Below are 14942 nucleotides of genomic sequence, written 5' to 3' on the forward strand. Positions count from 1 at the left end.
AAAATAAGGCATTTTAACGCATGCATAGGCATGTATATAATGAAGTACGAGTCCCAAATAGGATATATGGAATCATAGAAAAAGCAGCCAAGTGACATATTGGACTAAAATGTGGTAGGAGTAATTTGAGCTCAACCATCCATTTCCTTCTGTTAACAATTCAAAGTTGAGAAAAATGCTTTATAGTGAAAATATGCGCCGATGTTTACTTCGAATTTTGTTGTGGAGGAATAAAAATCCATGAGGCGGATGAAGAATGGTGGTCGCATTTTGTACCCTCTATCCGGACGTCTGGACGTCACACGGTATCTGGTACATGGGCCGGCTCAACCTCGAATTGCACGGCAAAACCCGTACCTTCCTGACGTCACTACGCTTCAAGATGGCAGCCAAAATCGAAATGTGACCACCATTCTCTATCCGCCTTGAAAAATCCAAACCTTTTTTCTCAATTCTGTCTCGATTAGCAGTGGCGTGGCGTGAAGGATCGATTATCGATATATCGCCATTTGAAGCTATGGTAAAGAATCGATTACTAAGGTGTTCGCTGCGAACGCCCTGATAATTGATCTTTTTTTCATAGGTTTGAATTGCGAATCAATCGATATATCGCAAAGCACGCCACGCCACTGTCGATTAGACTTGGTTCTCTTCTATGAAACTGATCCGCGAAATCTTGAGTAGTTAGACAGTATGTTATGCAGTTGATTTCATTTGCCTGGAGACTAATTAAATTCCTTTCTGTTGCAGTGTCAATTGATGAAGATGCCAATGCACTAGCGCCTGCGAGTCGTGAGACGCAACCAGGATGGAGGCGTGCGGTGCGCGGTGGCCGATGCCTGCGCGGTCGGAGAGGCACTGCAGCGACGTGACGTAGTGGCGGATGCGTATCGATGAGCTCCGAGCCGGCGTGACGTGGCCCCGGTCCCCGGCGTGACGTGGCCCCGGTCCTGCGGTTCGTCCTGAACGGAGAATGAGCTCCACCGGCGACAGCCACACCAAGTCCCTCTGCCCGCGGCTCGTCGACTACCTGGCCATCGTCGGGAGTCGAACCGGGCCCCCGAGAGCCGCCCCCGGCCCAGGCAACATCAACAGTGCCTCGCCGCCCATACAGGTAAGCCCTCATCTTTTCCTCTCAGCCCCTTCAAACCCTGAGGTAGGCAATCAGCCAACTCTAAACTCTGTATTTTGTCCCTTCAAAGTCACGCGTATGAACCAGATTCATCCGTTTACAGGCATAGGTTACGGATTACAGATGTTCCCCTCAGCCCCTTCAAGCCCTGAGGTAGGCAATCAGCCAACATTTAACTCTGTATTTTGTCCCTTCAAAGTCACACGTATGAAACGAGATTCATCGGTTTACAGGTTTAGATTACGGATTACAGGTTTTTCCCTCAGCCCCTTCAAACCCTGAGCTAGGCAATCATCCAACGTTACACTCTGTATTTTGTCCCTTCAAAGTCTCGCGTATGGAACCAGCTCCGTTTAAAGGCGTAGGTTACGGATTGCAGGTTTTTCTCCCAGCCCCTTCAAGTCCGTAAGTAGGTAATCAGCCAACATTACACTCTGTATTTTGCTCGTATGAAGTTATGTTTATGCAACCAGAGCCACCTGACCTACCCACCCTGTTTCACAGGCGAAGGCCTAGCAGTCGATTAACTGCTGCACTAGAGGACTGTTATGCGCACTATTTGCCCTCCCCCTCCTTATCTTTCATTTTCTTTCCATTAGTTGGAATCTACTACTTTAGATCACTGTTACTTGTAGATGGCCCCTTCAGCCCCGTAGGTGGGCAATCAGCAATCAGTAAACTGCAAATTCTGCATGTTGGCCTCTTAAAGTTACGGGCTCGCAATCAGATTCCTAAACCGTGTCCACGTCGTCTCGCAGACCAAACAGCCCGATTATTGAAATTTTGTCAGTCGACCTGATAAGACAGGACAAGAGAGGAATGGAGTTATGTGCTTTTGTGGTTCTCTGAGTAATCATCCTTGTCTTGCCCAGTAAAAGGTGGTTTTGACGACAAAGTATCGGTAACTCAAGAGGTAAAGCCTCTCATTGTTTACTCTTATTCCCTGCATCACAAGGAAAACCATAATGGTTCATCAGAAAACCATCCAATCAACTTAATTCCTGTTTTATCTTGTCTTATCCGGTCAACCAACACAAAATTTTAATAATTAGATTGCAGGTCATTCCACCACGAATTCGAGGTACTGATAGACACAAGAAATCCCTTCAAAACCGCAAACACGCAACCAGCGAGCGTTTTATTCTTAATTTTACCCCTCCTTCAAAGTTACGGCTACGCAACCAGTGTCATACCCTTCGCTCACAATGTTTAACAGACTTAGGTCATGCAATCAAGAATCTGTTGCATTAGAAGACTGATTTTAAGGTGCTCCTTCAAAACCATGGATAGGCAATTGACGACCAGCTATCGCGTTAAGTGTGACACGTGCGTGAAAGTGCTTGACGCAATTCTGGAGAATCCACTCACGCCCGAAAAAATAAAAAAAAAAAGTGTTAAAGACCCAGTAAAATAAAAGGCAGGTGATTTATCCTCCGTTCTTGCGATCTCTCCTGATGTAAGCGCCTTGGTATGTCAGAAAGAACCTCGAAGAAGGTCCACGGGTCGTAAATACGGCCCCAAGGCCCGCAACTTGTATTATCCCGTTTATTCAGGAACTTCGCTCAACTTTAACTCCAAGCCGTAAGAAAAACATAAACTTGCGTGCGTGCGAACAACTTCACACCCATTCCCTTGCAAATTACTGCCGCGCCAAGAAAGAAAGTCGTATGAACTGTTAGACGTTGCCAAATGTCTCCCGATGAAAAATGATTTTTTCAGAAAGTTGTGAACGGTAGTGTAAATCGTTGCCGTGGACTGGTAGGAGTGTCCTAAAAATTGTGGGGGTTGAGAGGTTTTTGTTGTTCAAAGGTTCTTCGACACTTTTGACTTTTGTGGAATGATACGAGTGTATGACTTAAGCTCACATCCTAAAATTTAGCAAAGTTATTATTAACGCACTGTGTTTGCATTCTCGCGAAAACCCATAGCATTTTCAAAATTGAACGTTTTGATCAGAGCGTTGCGTTGACCACTTTGCGGAACCCAGCGCGATGCAGAAAATTGCAGAGGCCTCTAGAACAATTGGACTTCATTTTGCGATTGGGAACTATACAATGTATAGTTCATCGGTAAAAACCACTAAAATGCATAGGGGAACTAATGGTGAATACACTGAAAAAAAGATTGGTAGAATTTACAATCATTCTTCAGGGTGTCTACAAGTCCGGAAATAGTACTGATTTTTTAAGGGCGGTCTGGAAGCACTGAAAGAGAGCGGAAATTCCGCAAGAAGGTCTGGAATTTTTTTGTCATTTTTGTCGAAATTTGAGCGAGAAATTCAAAATTTCGAAATTTTTCAAATCTCGTCAAATGGAGGTACTGAAAAAGTACTGAATTTCTCTGTTGAGGAGGCATTGAGTTTCTTTATAGAAATTTACTGAAAAAGTACGGTAAAAGTACTGTAGAAGTACTGATTTTTGGCCAGCCTGTTATACTAGACACCCTGTTCCTTCACGCTGTACCTATTTCACAAAGCGTGAATTCAAATTCGATTCTGCCAGAGGAATGGTTACCTGTACCAACATATAGTAACGTTTACTTTTCTTCTGACAGAATTGACTCTGAATTGACGATGTGTGTTCACGTTGTCTCTATTCTGAGCCAGAAATTGTAGCTCCCTATTGCAAAATGCAGTTCAATTTGCGGTTTGTCACGTGGCTTGTCAAGCCCGAGCGACAGCAATTGATTCGCCTTCAATTTCGGTGCGTATGCAACATACCTACCACGGAGCGCGAATAGTTATCTACTCGAAAAGCATACGCTAGTCCAGCTCCACAACTTTTGATAGAACCTATGGACTTTACTGAAGTCTTTTGATTTTTACGTTCCATCTAATTGCAAAATGCAGTCTAATTCACCCCCCTGGTTGTAAGTACAGGGTTGCCACAGTCAGGGAAAACCGGGAAATGACGTAAATGTCGAAAATGTCAGGGGAAATTTGTCAAATCTCCTTTATTTGCGTTTTAAAATAGGTTTGAGGTTTCGAACTACAAATTTTGCCTGAAAACTATTTTCAATTATGTCTTCTTAACCGTTTGCCGTATCTTCAACTGTCAAGGCATTTCACCAAAATGTGTCAGAGAAATCAGGGAAATGTCAGGGAATCTTATTTTCCAAATTCTGTAGCAACCCTGTAAGTACTTTTCCTCAAAATTTTCAGATACCTTGGATCAAATTATGAATTATATTCTGTGAATCATAAGAGAAAAAATATTATCAAGCTTCTCCGAAATTGTTCTATCGATTGAAATTTGGCAACGTCTGATATCTCATCCTTCGGACGACAGTATAGGTGACCAGTGGCGTGGCGTGAATTGCGATGTATCGATTGTTATGCCATTTAAACCCATAGTAAAGAATCGATTATTAAGGTGTTCGCTGCGAACACCCTGTTTATCGATCCTTTTCCATGGGTTTAAATGGCATAACAATCGATACATCGCAAAGCACGCCTACGCCACTGTAGGTGACGCTTTAACCGTAACACCGGACGCCACGCCGCGCATACCTACTTTACGACCTAATCTCCAGTTCCCGGGGCAAAAATGCAATTTCTCTTCACGGCCAGGCCGGTTGAAGTCACTCAGGCCCCTCGCATCGTGTTGCGTCGCGTGAAGGAGCGACTATCGATATATCGTCATTTGAAGCTATAGTAAAGAATCGATTACTAAGGCGTTTGCTGCGAACGCCCTGATAATCGATCTTTTTCCATAGGTTTAAATGGCATAACAATCGATATATCGCAATTCACGCCACGCCACTGCCTCGCATCGTGTTGCGTCGCGTCGCGTCGCTTTTTCCGGGCGCTAATGGGAAAAGCGAGGCGACCTTTGCAACCTAATTTCTCTTGTCGTAGTGCGGCAGAATTTCTCCCTCTAATGGGTCTCTTGCACAAAAGAGATACAGCTAACTCGGTGGACTTTGATAGGTAGGAGCGCACGAAAGTCAGGTCGAGTACTTCAGAAATGTCTGAAATGCACTTAGAGAGTCCACGGTGCACAGTGGATCGAGTCAATTGGAGGGGTCGGACATGCAAATTTTGATGTTTATCTCGTAACTTTTTAAATATCAAGGGGTGGCTCTCGAAGGAAATTTTACGAGAACACCAATGGAACCACTTTTAAAACCTCAAAATTTTGTCTGAACGGCATTATGAACTTTTAAAGTTTCCGAATTTCGTCGGACCTGTCCCATTAACTCGATCCACTGTGCGGTGCCTAGATTCGGAAAATCCAGGAAAATCTGGGATTCATTCGGGAAAAATCAAGAATTTGTTCAAGAAAGGGTTGCCGCACAGTCAGAGAATATCGGGAAAACCAGGACATGTCAGGGATTTTTAAAAAGTCAGGGAAAATGATGAAAGTGCCAGGGATTAATCGTTAATTCGCCTTTATTTGCTTGTTGACGTTTTGAACAACAAATTTTGCCTGAAACTATTTCAAATTATGTCTTATCAACCGTACGGCATGTCTTCAATTTTCAGGGGATTTTACTTAAATGTATCAGGGAAATAAGGGAAATGTCAGGGAATTTCATCTTTCAAATGTAGTGGCAATCCTGTCAAGAAACTGGGAATTGCTTCTTCTACCGCTTTGAAACGAATTTACTATCTATTTCAAAGTGTAAATCATAAGAATTCTGGCGATACTGCTCGAAGGCATACTTTTATTCATGTGTAGCTCTTATGTTTTCATATGAGGGAAAGAAATAAAATCCGAATTTAGTGGGAAATTAAGTGTTTTTGGTTTGATAGGTGTTTATAGTGTGGGATGCATACCCTAGTCTCTGAAATGGATGTTTCATTTTTTGCATGAGTTTTACACGCTCGTGAAATTGCACGGCATGTTTGACGGAAATTTCATAAAGTAATTCTGAGAATTTTCCACGGAAACTTGGATTATTCCACGGAGATTTCCATTCTTCCACATTTCTCTCGTTTCACGCCACCCTATGCAGAATAAGTTTTTCCAAACCATGGAAACCCCCTTGCCGGCAACTAAAGAAAAAAGTGCCCACTTTGGGAGTAACTTAAAAAATTTGTTGAAAAATAAAAAATTCGGTTTCAGCATTAAAGACGACGTAGGAGTCAATCTTTATCAGTTTTCACCTTTATTTTCACATTTTGTTTTCCCCTATCGCCCTGTGTATATGTATGGCACAGACTACGCAAATGCGTCGCTCCTGTGACGTAATGGCGTATCTCAATTTCCACATTAGCCGCGGAAAGCATAAACTTATACGAAAAGTGGGGTTCACGTGGAAACTGAGTTACACCCTTATTTCAAAGGAACGACGAATCGTGTCTACGGGTCCCGAAAGTCCAAAAAAAGTCCGGAATTTGTATGACCGGTCCCGAAATCACGAATAAGTCGGGAAATTTAACTCGAGGTCACGAAAAATTTAAAAATTCACGGTTTTCAAGAGTCAAAGTAGAATTGTCACGTAGAAAAAATGCTCCCGATTATACATACATCCTGGAAAAAAAACACATTGGATCTAGAGTCCAGACTCTTAAAAATATCGACAAGAAAAAATAGAACCAAGCCTCTTAATTTGAGCGGATTTCCTTTGGATTCAAGCAAAAATCTGATTGAATCAAGAGCATTTTTTCTTGTCGATGTTTTCAAGAGTCTGGTCTCTAGATCCAATGTGTTTTTTTTCCAGTGCATATCATGGATTCCTTTAGTCATCAGCAATTAACATAAAGATGGGCTCGATTTCCATTAAGTGTAGACCTCGACTTGGCAAAAATACTTCGAGGATCTTGGAACAGTTCCGAAAAGGTCCTGAAAAAAATCCTCAAGTAGGTTTTCATAAATCTGTTGACACCCTTTGGATACGCTATGGAGTGCATTCCAGAGATTTTCCATGTAACGATGTACGTTACTGATTCAACGTTACTTGCCGTGCGACTTTCCCAAGGAAAAGTTCATTCAGTTAGCTGTACTTTTGGTGTGCAACAGACGAATTTCCTTCACGGTCGCGTCGGGCCGGCAGACACGTCGTCGCTTTCCGCTTTTTCCGGTTGCTAATGGGGAAAGCGAGGCGGCCTTTGCAACCTTATTGCCCTCGTTGTAGGCCGTCCCGAGTTCCCCCTTTAATTCCAATGCAAATCGGGAGGTTTTCTCTCAATAACGGCAACACTGTTCATTTCAGAGTGCGTTTTCCACCTTTCCCACGCCGCACGCCGGAGGCGCCCAGTCGGCACCACCCGGCGTTGCCAACTTTACCAATTTATTCAAATTTCACAATGGAAATCAGTATGATATGGTGAGGGATTTGACAAGGGTGCCGTCTGTTTAGCGCCGAGGTGAAGGTCGCCCGTAATCTCGTTTGCTTCCCATTTCCCGGGCGCCCGGAAAATTGTTCCGTTTTCCCGCGGCGCGGCGCGGAAAGGGAAATCGGGAGTTTGATACGGAAAAGTGGCAGGCGAGGTTTCGCACGTTGGTTTCTCGGCCGTGTTATTGAATTTGCCCGCACGAAATTATGTCAAATGATCCCGCGATTATTTATCCGCCGCGGATATCGCCATCCCGCTGCGGTGCTCCGCGTAAATATTAATAAGGGCACGCTTTCTGGCAGCTCTGCGGTCCGACCCCCCTCCCCCACGGAAAAAAATTAAATGGACCACTAGACAAGGTACGAATTTAAGCATTCTGATACATATTTTTTAACCAAAATTTCACGTAAAACACGATGCGCACACCGAAAATTACCGAAATTAACTCATTATGAAGATATTTAATGATTCTTAATGCGTGAATTCAAACCACCCGCTCATGAAAACTCAATGCTCTACGTGATTCACATCGCGCGCTAAACGTTCATCATGATAGTCTCTGCGATATAAAAATCTGGAAACCTCAATCTTGACGGTTTGGCTTAGCTACGGCAAATTTCTTGTGGTTTGAACAACACATGGTGGGAAATGAACATTGCTCGATTGAGAAACTTGCTGAAACCGTTGTAGTGCGCGATTTGACTCACGTAGAGCTTTGAGTTTCTTGTGAGCGGGCAGTTCAAATTCCTCGTAACCAATGTGAAATAAAAACGTTAATATCTTCGTTAGGAGTTGATTTCGGTAATTTTCGTAGTGTGAATCGGGTTCTATGTGAAATTCTGGTTAAGAAACATGTATCAGAATGCTTAAATTCGTACCTTGTCTAGTGGTCCATTGAATTGTTAAATGAGCAATTTAATTGTTTCCGTGCGGAGGACGCCACCGTTCAAACGAACACCGTTTCCGTTTTAACATGGGGGAAAGAAGGGGAGGAAACGGGAGACAAGGCTTAAAATACAATACTACAAACCCGAGATGTTTCGACTCAAAACTGAGTCATTTACAGTCAGAAGATAAATTAAAAATTACAAGGTATCGATGAATAAACCTCAAACACAGGTTCCTGGTCTCAAACCAAATCGGGTTAACCGCATAGGTTTTTCGTGAAGTGAGTCAAGAATAGTAGTTCTTTTTTGAACAATGCTGTCCAATTCATCCTTTACACACACTGCTCCATCACGAAAAAGCTTGATCACTATCGTGCTTCATATTTTCAAGCTGAATTTCCAGTGGATGTCATAGTCCTTCCAAAACTACAGCGGATCGTTGGTTCACAGTTCGTTGGTTTCCTTTAGTAGAGCGTCCTATCGGGGAAAAATTGGAATCATTTAGAACGGAATTACAGCATTTGTCCTTCGGACAGCAGTATTGCATAAAACTATTGAATATTGCGTCATGTAGATTCTTATAAACCTATTTAAAGCAATCCGTATTACCAACTTCATTCACGCATGTAATCATTCCGCCTTTTTTTCTCCACGTGGCGGTCAATCGCGGTTCAACTCCCTTCAACGCAGTGTTACATACTCGATAGGAATTCACCGAGTATTCTTCGCCGTCAGAATAGAATCGAAAAAGAGCTTTTTACTAGGAATTTGGCAAGATCTAGAAAAATGCCCGCTTCAGGAGGTGACACGCGAGGATGATTTTGACAGCGTCCACTTTGTTTCGAAGCCTTGCGGGGGCGGTCACTGCAGAATCTCGTATCCCAAAAAGCTTTTCGAGGTCAACGAGCCTTTGAGCGTGACATTTTGGGCACTACGTCTCGTATTTTAGCAAAGGTCATCTGCTTATTTATAGTGTGGAATGTGACTGAAACGGGATTATTTTCTTTTTTTCTTATTTCTCGAAGAGTTTTAAAAACCATGGCCAAAGCTGAGTGAAGTCTCGTCGAGCAGTGGCGAAACGTGAATGATCGATTTTCGATATTTCCTCATTTGGATCGATGGTAAAAAACCGATTATTAAGGTGTTCGTTGCGGACACCCTGTTTGTCGATCCTTTTCTACTGGTTTAAACGCAGGGTTGCCAGCGACCTGGAAAACCGGGAAAAGTCAGGGAAAGTCAGGGAATTTCGATGTTGGTCAGCAGTGTTCCAACCCCACGAGCGCCATGTCGCCAAATGCTCCTAAAAAATCGGCCATGGCCCCTAAAAAATGAAGACCCTGCGCCAAACGTGGCCCCTAAAAAATTGTCGCAATCCTAAATTACGGTTTGATGATTTCAAGATTTTTGTCAGTCAGCCTGGACTGAACGCGCATAGCAAACAAATGGGCGCGGAACTTCGTCGCGGCAGCGGCTCAGCAGATCGAGAATCGTACTACTCATCGTACATACTATAGAATCGTTCTACTAATTTTCATAATAGGAAGTCAGAAAAAGTATTATTTAATTGAACAAACTTTAAGTAAACTAAAAGCTCCTTGTTTTAAATCGGAATATCATTCCTTTGGCCTTTCCCTTTCCCAAGTAATGGCTGCGAGTTGCAACTTGCAAGTCCTGTAACTGTATAACTTGCGTATAACTTTTCACTAAATGCGCCATGATATATAGGCAAAAATTCAATTTGGCCCCTAAAAAATCTTCAATGGCCCCTAAAAATTGAACTTGATGGGCCAAACGGCTCCTAAAACTTGGAGGTGAAGTTGGAACACTGTTGGTCAGGGATTTTTCTGTTTTTTCGTGGAATTAGGCGCGGGCGGTCTCGGGCTCGCGTTTTTCTCATTTTCACTTTAACAGACTGCGTCAGATCCATACTTAAAAGTCAGGGAAAAATATTGGAAAGTCAGGGAAAAGTCAGGGAATGGAAAAATAATTTGGCTGGCAACCCTGTAAAACGGCAGATCAATCGATGTATCGCACAGCACGCCACGTCAAGATCGAACCGAAAAAAAAGGTTTTGAGTTTTATTCTCCGTAAGATCTAAGGTGAATGAAGAAGTAAAATTTAATGTCTTCTTTCTCATTTAAAGTAATTTTTCTTGACTTTGAATTTTTGACAGGAGAAAGTGTGTGGCTACTCAAGATCAGAACCCTTCACAGAGAAAAAGGGATCGTTGCGCTTATAAGACTCATAGTGGATTCCTGAACCCTTCTTCTTTTGTAGTCGTAGTTATACGAACTTTGTTCGAGGTGAAACAAATAGTTCGGTCTTGATAACTTGCACCATTGTTATCGGGAACATAAATAATAATTGTTACCACCAAAACAACTTCGTAACCACGATACGTAAAGTAGGTTGGACCTAGAATACTTTATAGGCATTGCCACGGCAATGATTCTTTGCTCTCCTTGTCACTGGTTTTTTTCCAAAATAAGACCAGAATCAGTTCTGTTCTGTTCAGTTCGGTTCAGTTGATACTTCCTTGTCGATACAACTTGCCCTAGAAGTGGCGTAACTCGATTGGTCCCAAGAAAACAGAAGGGCTTTCAACCTTGTGGGGTAAATCATCGCAGCTGCTGACACGCGAGGAAAAATCGCCTTCAAAATCACGAATATGCAACCCCACGACAGCCGTGTTCGAATAGTTATCGATTGAGTTTGTAGGATGCATCGAAGAAACATAGCGTTAACACCGATCGTTCAGATGTTTGTCCCGTGTTTATATAGCTGGCAAATAGTCAAATCAGGCAGTTTGTCAAACGCTTAGGCAAATATCCAAATATTCTCGCTTAGATTTAAATCCGGGTTATTTTGCTAATTTTAGGCAAAATAATATATCGATTATGTCAGGAGAAAATCTCAGTAAAAATGTGCTCCATGAAATGGTATTTTAAACGGGCTTTTGCTCCTGTATGAACATTTATCTTTAAATTTGCAGCATTTTCAAAATTTTAGCATTTAAATTTATGAGGAGCATTTGAAGAAGAGGGAACGAGGGGAGTTAGTGAATTTGATAGTTATTTTTTCCAAAGTACCGAAAACCGAATTTCGTAAACCATCGAAATTTAACTATCTGCCTATGTATTTGATAATATGCCTGATTTGACTAATTGTTCGCGACATTTACACATATGCCCTTTTGTAAAAAAATATTAAAGCCAATTGAGGGGCTTGGGAAACAAGACGCATAAGAACAGTTTTTGCTATTTAGAAAAATACGTATTTGAAGTTTCGAGGTTATATGGAGCCTTCAGTTATGGTGGAAAGAGAGTTCAAACTGACTTTTTGATGCTTGACAATTTGAATTTGCAGGCGAATTTTTCACAGAACATGCATTAAGACTAGTTTTACTTAAAATCATTAATATCTCAATTTTTTCAGAAACTGCACTCATGCGCCTTGTCCTCCAAGCCCTTCAATTCTGCTTAACGCAAGCAAGTGTAAGACAGTACTGCCGTGCTGAGAAAAAAACACCGTATGAGCATACAGGCGTTATCATACATTGTATTTCCTTCAATAAAAAACGAATTTTTCTCGGAAAATATTGAATATTTTTCCTCGAATTTTTCAGACAATTTTGTTCGCAATCAAATTTAAAATATCTGACAATTTCAAGGAAAAATAGGCACAACTTTCTTCAAAAATACATTTTTTTATTTGGGGAGATTAGGCAACTCTCGAATGCTCATGCGGCCTTCTTCCTTAGCACGGCCGATTAGCCCGACTCAAAATCAAAGTACTGGAATCAAAAATGATGTGAGGGAGCTCTCAATTAGAGCACCTTTATAGGGAGAGTATGGACAACTCGAATTATTTTTATGTAGCTCTTAGGGCCCAAAAGGGCGACAACTTGTAAAACGAAAATCACCACAAAAGTGCCGCTGCCACCCTGTCCACTCGAAATACTAATCAATATGGCCGACAGCCGTCAAAGCAAGCGTCTTTAAGGATTAAGACTCCGAAACTAAGGAAATGTATGCAAAATCAAACTTTTATACTTGCTTTTATAATTTTTGATCAGTGTATTGTATTGTGTCTATTGTGTATTCACTATTGTGAAAATTAGTATCACTGCATAATTCGAGGTTGGTTGCCCTTTTGGGCCCCAAGAGCTTCATGTCCTGATCAAACGTAACCTCCAAATTTTTGAGCTGTCCATACTCTCCCTATAAAGGCATTCTACTCTCAATAAGTGAACCCATTAAAATGAAATTAAACGCAACCTGGTTTCTCCGGCGCAATTTTTTCGCCTCGCGGTAACGAGGCTACAGAACAATGTGTGTCTCGCGGGAGAAAATTCCCTAAGTGATGATTCCGGTGCTTAATCTGGCGGAAAATAGCGCCCGGCGGTGTCTGCTGCCTGGCTCGGCACGCGGGGCGGGGAGCGGCGCGGAGGGAGAAAGGAGAAAGGGCTGTGACGCGCGATGAATTATGACGTCACGGATTAGATCAATAAATCCAAACTCCCACCCCCACCTCCTCCAGCGGTGAAGGATGCACTCCCGTCTGGAGCACACTTCCTTTTTTGTCCCTGCATCCTGGAGGGCTTTTCTGCCGTGCTAAGGAAGAACGCAGTATGAACCTTCAGGCGTTGCCAAATTTCCCTTGATAAAACACAAATTTCCTGGTAAACTTATGAATATGTTTCTTCCAATTTTTCTGATAATTTTGTTCGCAATTTTACCTAAAGTTCCTGACAATTTCTAGGAAAAATGTTTATATCTTTCCTCAAAAATAAACATTTTATTGAAGGAAATTTGGCAACTCTCGAATGCTTGTACGGCGTCCTACCTTAGCACGGCAGTTTTCCTGGGAGATGAAGCTCCCGCCACGAGAGCTTGCTTGACCTATAATACGGTCTAGGATTAAAACGGCACAAAGTAATTATTTCTGGCTTTCAGAGAACCGTTAATACTGTTACTGAGTTACTCAGGGTGGCCCACGTCTGAGAAAACCGGGACGGTTCTGGGAAGTCTGAAACCACCTAGAATGTCAACGATAAGTGGACGCGTATTTATAATAAAAGTATTTATGACTCCCATTTGGAGCATACTTCCTTTCTTGTCCCTGCATCCTGGAGGGTTTTCCTGCCGTGCTAAGGGAGAGGGCCGTATTGCCAAAAGCTCCCGTCACGAGAGCTTGCTTGACCTATAATACGGTCTAGGATTAAAAGGGCACCAAGTAATTATTTCTGACTTCCAGAGAACCGTTAATAGTGTTACTCAGGGTGGCCGATGTCTGAGGAAACCTGGAAAATTCTGGGAAGTCTTTAAACACCCAGAATGCCAAAGATAAGTTAGAGAATTTTCCTGGAGGCCAGGGAATTTTTCCACTCGCAGAAGAGGCCGTACCTAATTTATCGCTCGGGCAAAGCACCAAATATCGATGAAACTGCAGAAATGCGTATTTCGGTTTGCAGCGTTGCAGACTTCTGCCATACTTTATTTTCTACGTGGAAAACTACTGAACGTCATTCTTTGATAATGTCAGTGATTTTTCTTCTCTTTGTATAGAATATTCCGTGAAAACTTCAACAAGTTGTGTACTTGGTCCGGAAAGCCCGTAAATAGTACTGATTACTTGGGGGCGGTCTGGAAGTGCAGACAAAGTGCGGAAACTCCCTATAAAAGTCCGGAATTTTTTGCTTCATGCCACGGGTGTTCTTAAAACAACCTGGAAAATATGCAATCCGTTGCGCATTGGTTCTTAACGCAGTATTTATCCGCTGGATCGAGATTTTAAAGCCAGTTGATCCTCAGACCACCAATGAGCCTCGAATTTCCTGGCTACGTGATTTTCCTCGCGATTTGCGCGTGAATTTCGTCACTGTAAGGTACCAAAAGATTACTGCATTAATCTGCTCATGAGATACTGAATAAGAACTGGCAAAGGACTTAATATTTGCTAGCCAGTTTTGATGTACACCCTCTTATGCGACACAAAAATCCCGATATGGAAAGTTGGCAGTTTCGAAAACTCCTTCAATTGTAGAGTGATACTTCACGCATTCCGAAGAGTACGAATAGTTGTATCGTTGCGCCTTCAAAATGCGATGGAAGATTAATATTGAAGTACCCTCTCCGCGCTGGCCTTGTCGGTTTCCCCTTGCTGCTATTGTAGTTTTGACCGCATAGTTTAAAAATGTGCAAGCTATGATTGTACTTAGCAAATGAATAATTTTTACTGAAGAATTAAAAATTAACAATCGGTAAGGAATATAACTAAATAAAAGGAACTCAAATCAACAATCAACTTAAAGGTGGCAAACGAGTATTGAATTTTTCTGCTTATGAGGTACTGAATTTTTTAGAAAGGTACTAAAATAGTACTGCAAGTGTACTCAATTTTTTCCTGCCAGTTTTAGTAGACACCCTGTTCGAGCCATGATGCTGATTCGGTCTCACTTTAAAAAATAAAACAGCAACAGAGGTTTTGAAACACCGCGAGCAACGCATTCCGCCGTAACTGACCGTAACCGTAAAACAGGCAGGAAAAAATTAAGTACTCTCACAGTACTATTTCAGTACCTTTCTAAAAAATTCAGTACCTCAAAAGCAGAAAAATTCAATACTCGTTTGGCACCTTTAAG

General features: G+C 42.1%; 1 protein-coding gene across 6 annotated transcripts in view; it reads left to right on the forward strand.

Annotated features, from left to right (window-relative positions):
* Rab3-GEF (Rab3 GDP-GTP exchange factor) overlaps nucleotides 1-14942 on the forward strand; it is a 100366-nt gene that overhangs the window by 37382 nt on the left and 48042 nt on the right. For all 6 annotated transcript variants that reach the window (XR_011900004.1, XM_072301251.1, XM_019056436.2 and 3 more), the window contains exon 2: nucleotides 751-1114. Coding sequence is in view for 5 of the 6 variants with exons in the window: in XM_072301251.1 (XP_072157352.1) it covers nucleotides 974-1114 (141 nt within the window). In the remaining variant the exon portion in view is untranslated. The remainder of the gene's footprint in view (nucleotides 1-750; nucleotides 1115-14942) is intronic.

This window comes from Bemisia tabaci, chromosome 6, assembly GCF_918797505.1.
Source record: "Bemisia tabaci chromosome 6, PGI_BMITA_v3".
Taxonomy (NCBI): Eukaryota; Metazoa; Arthropoda; class Insecta; order Hemiptera; family Aleyrodidae; genus Bemisia; species Bemisia tabaci.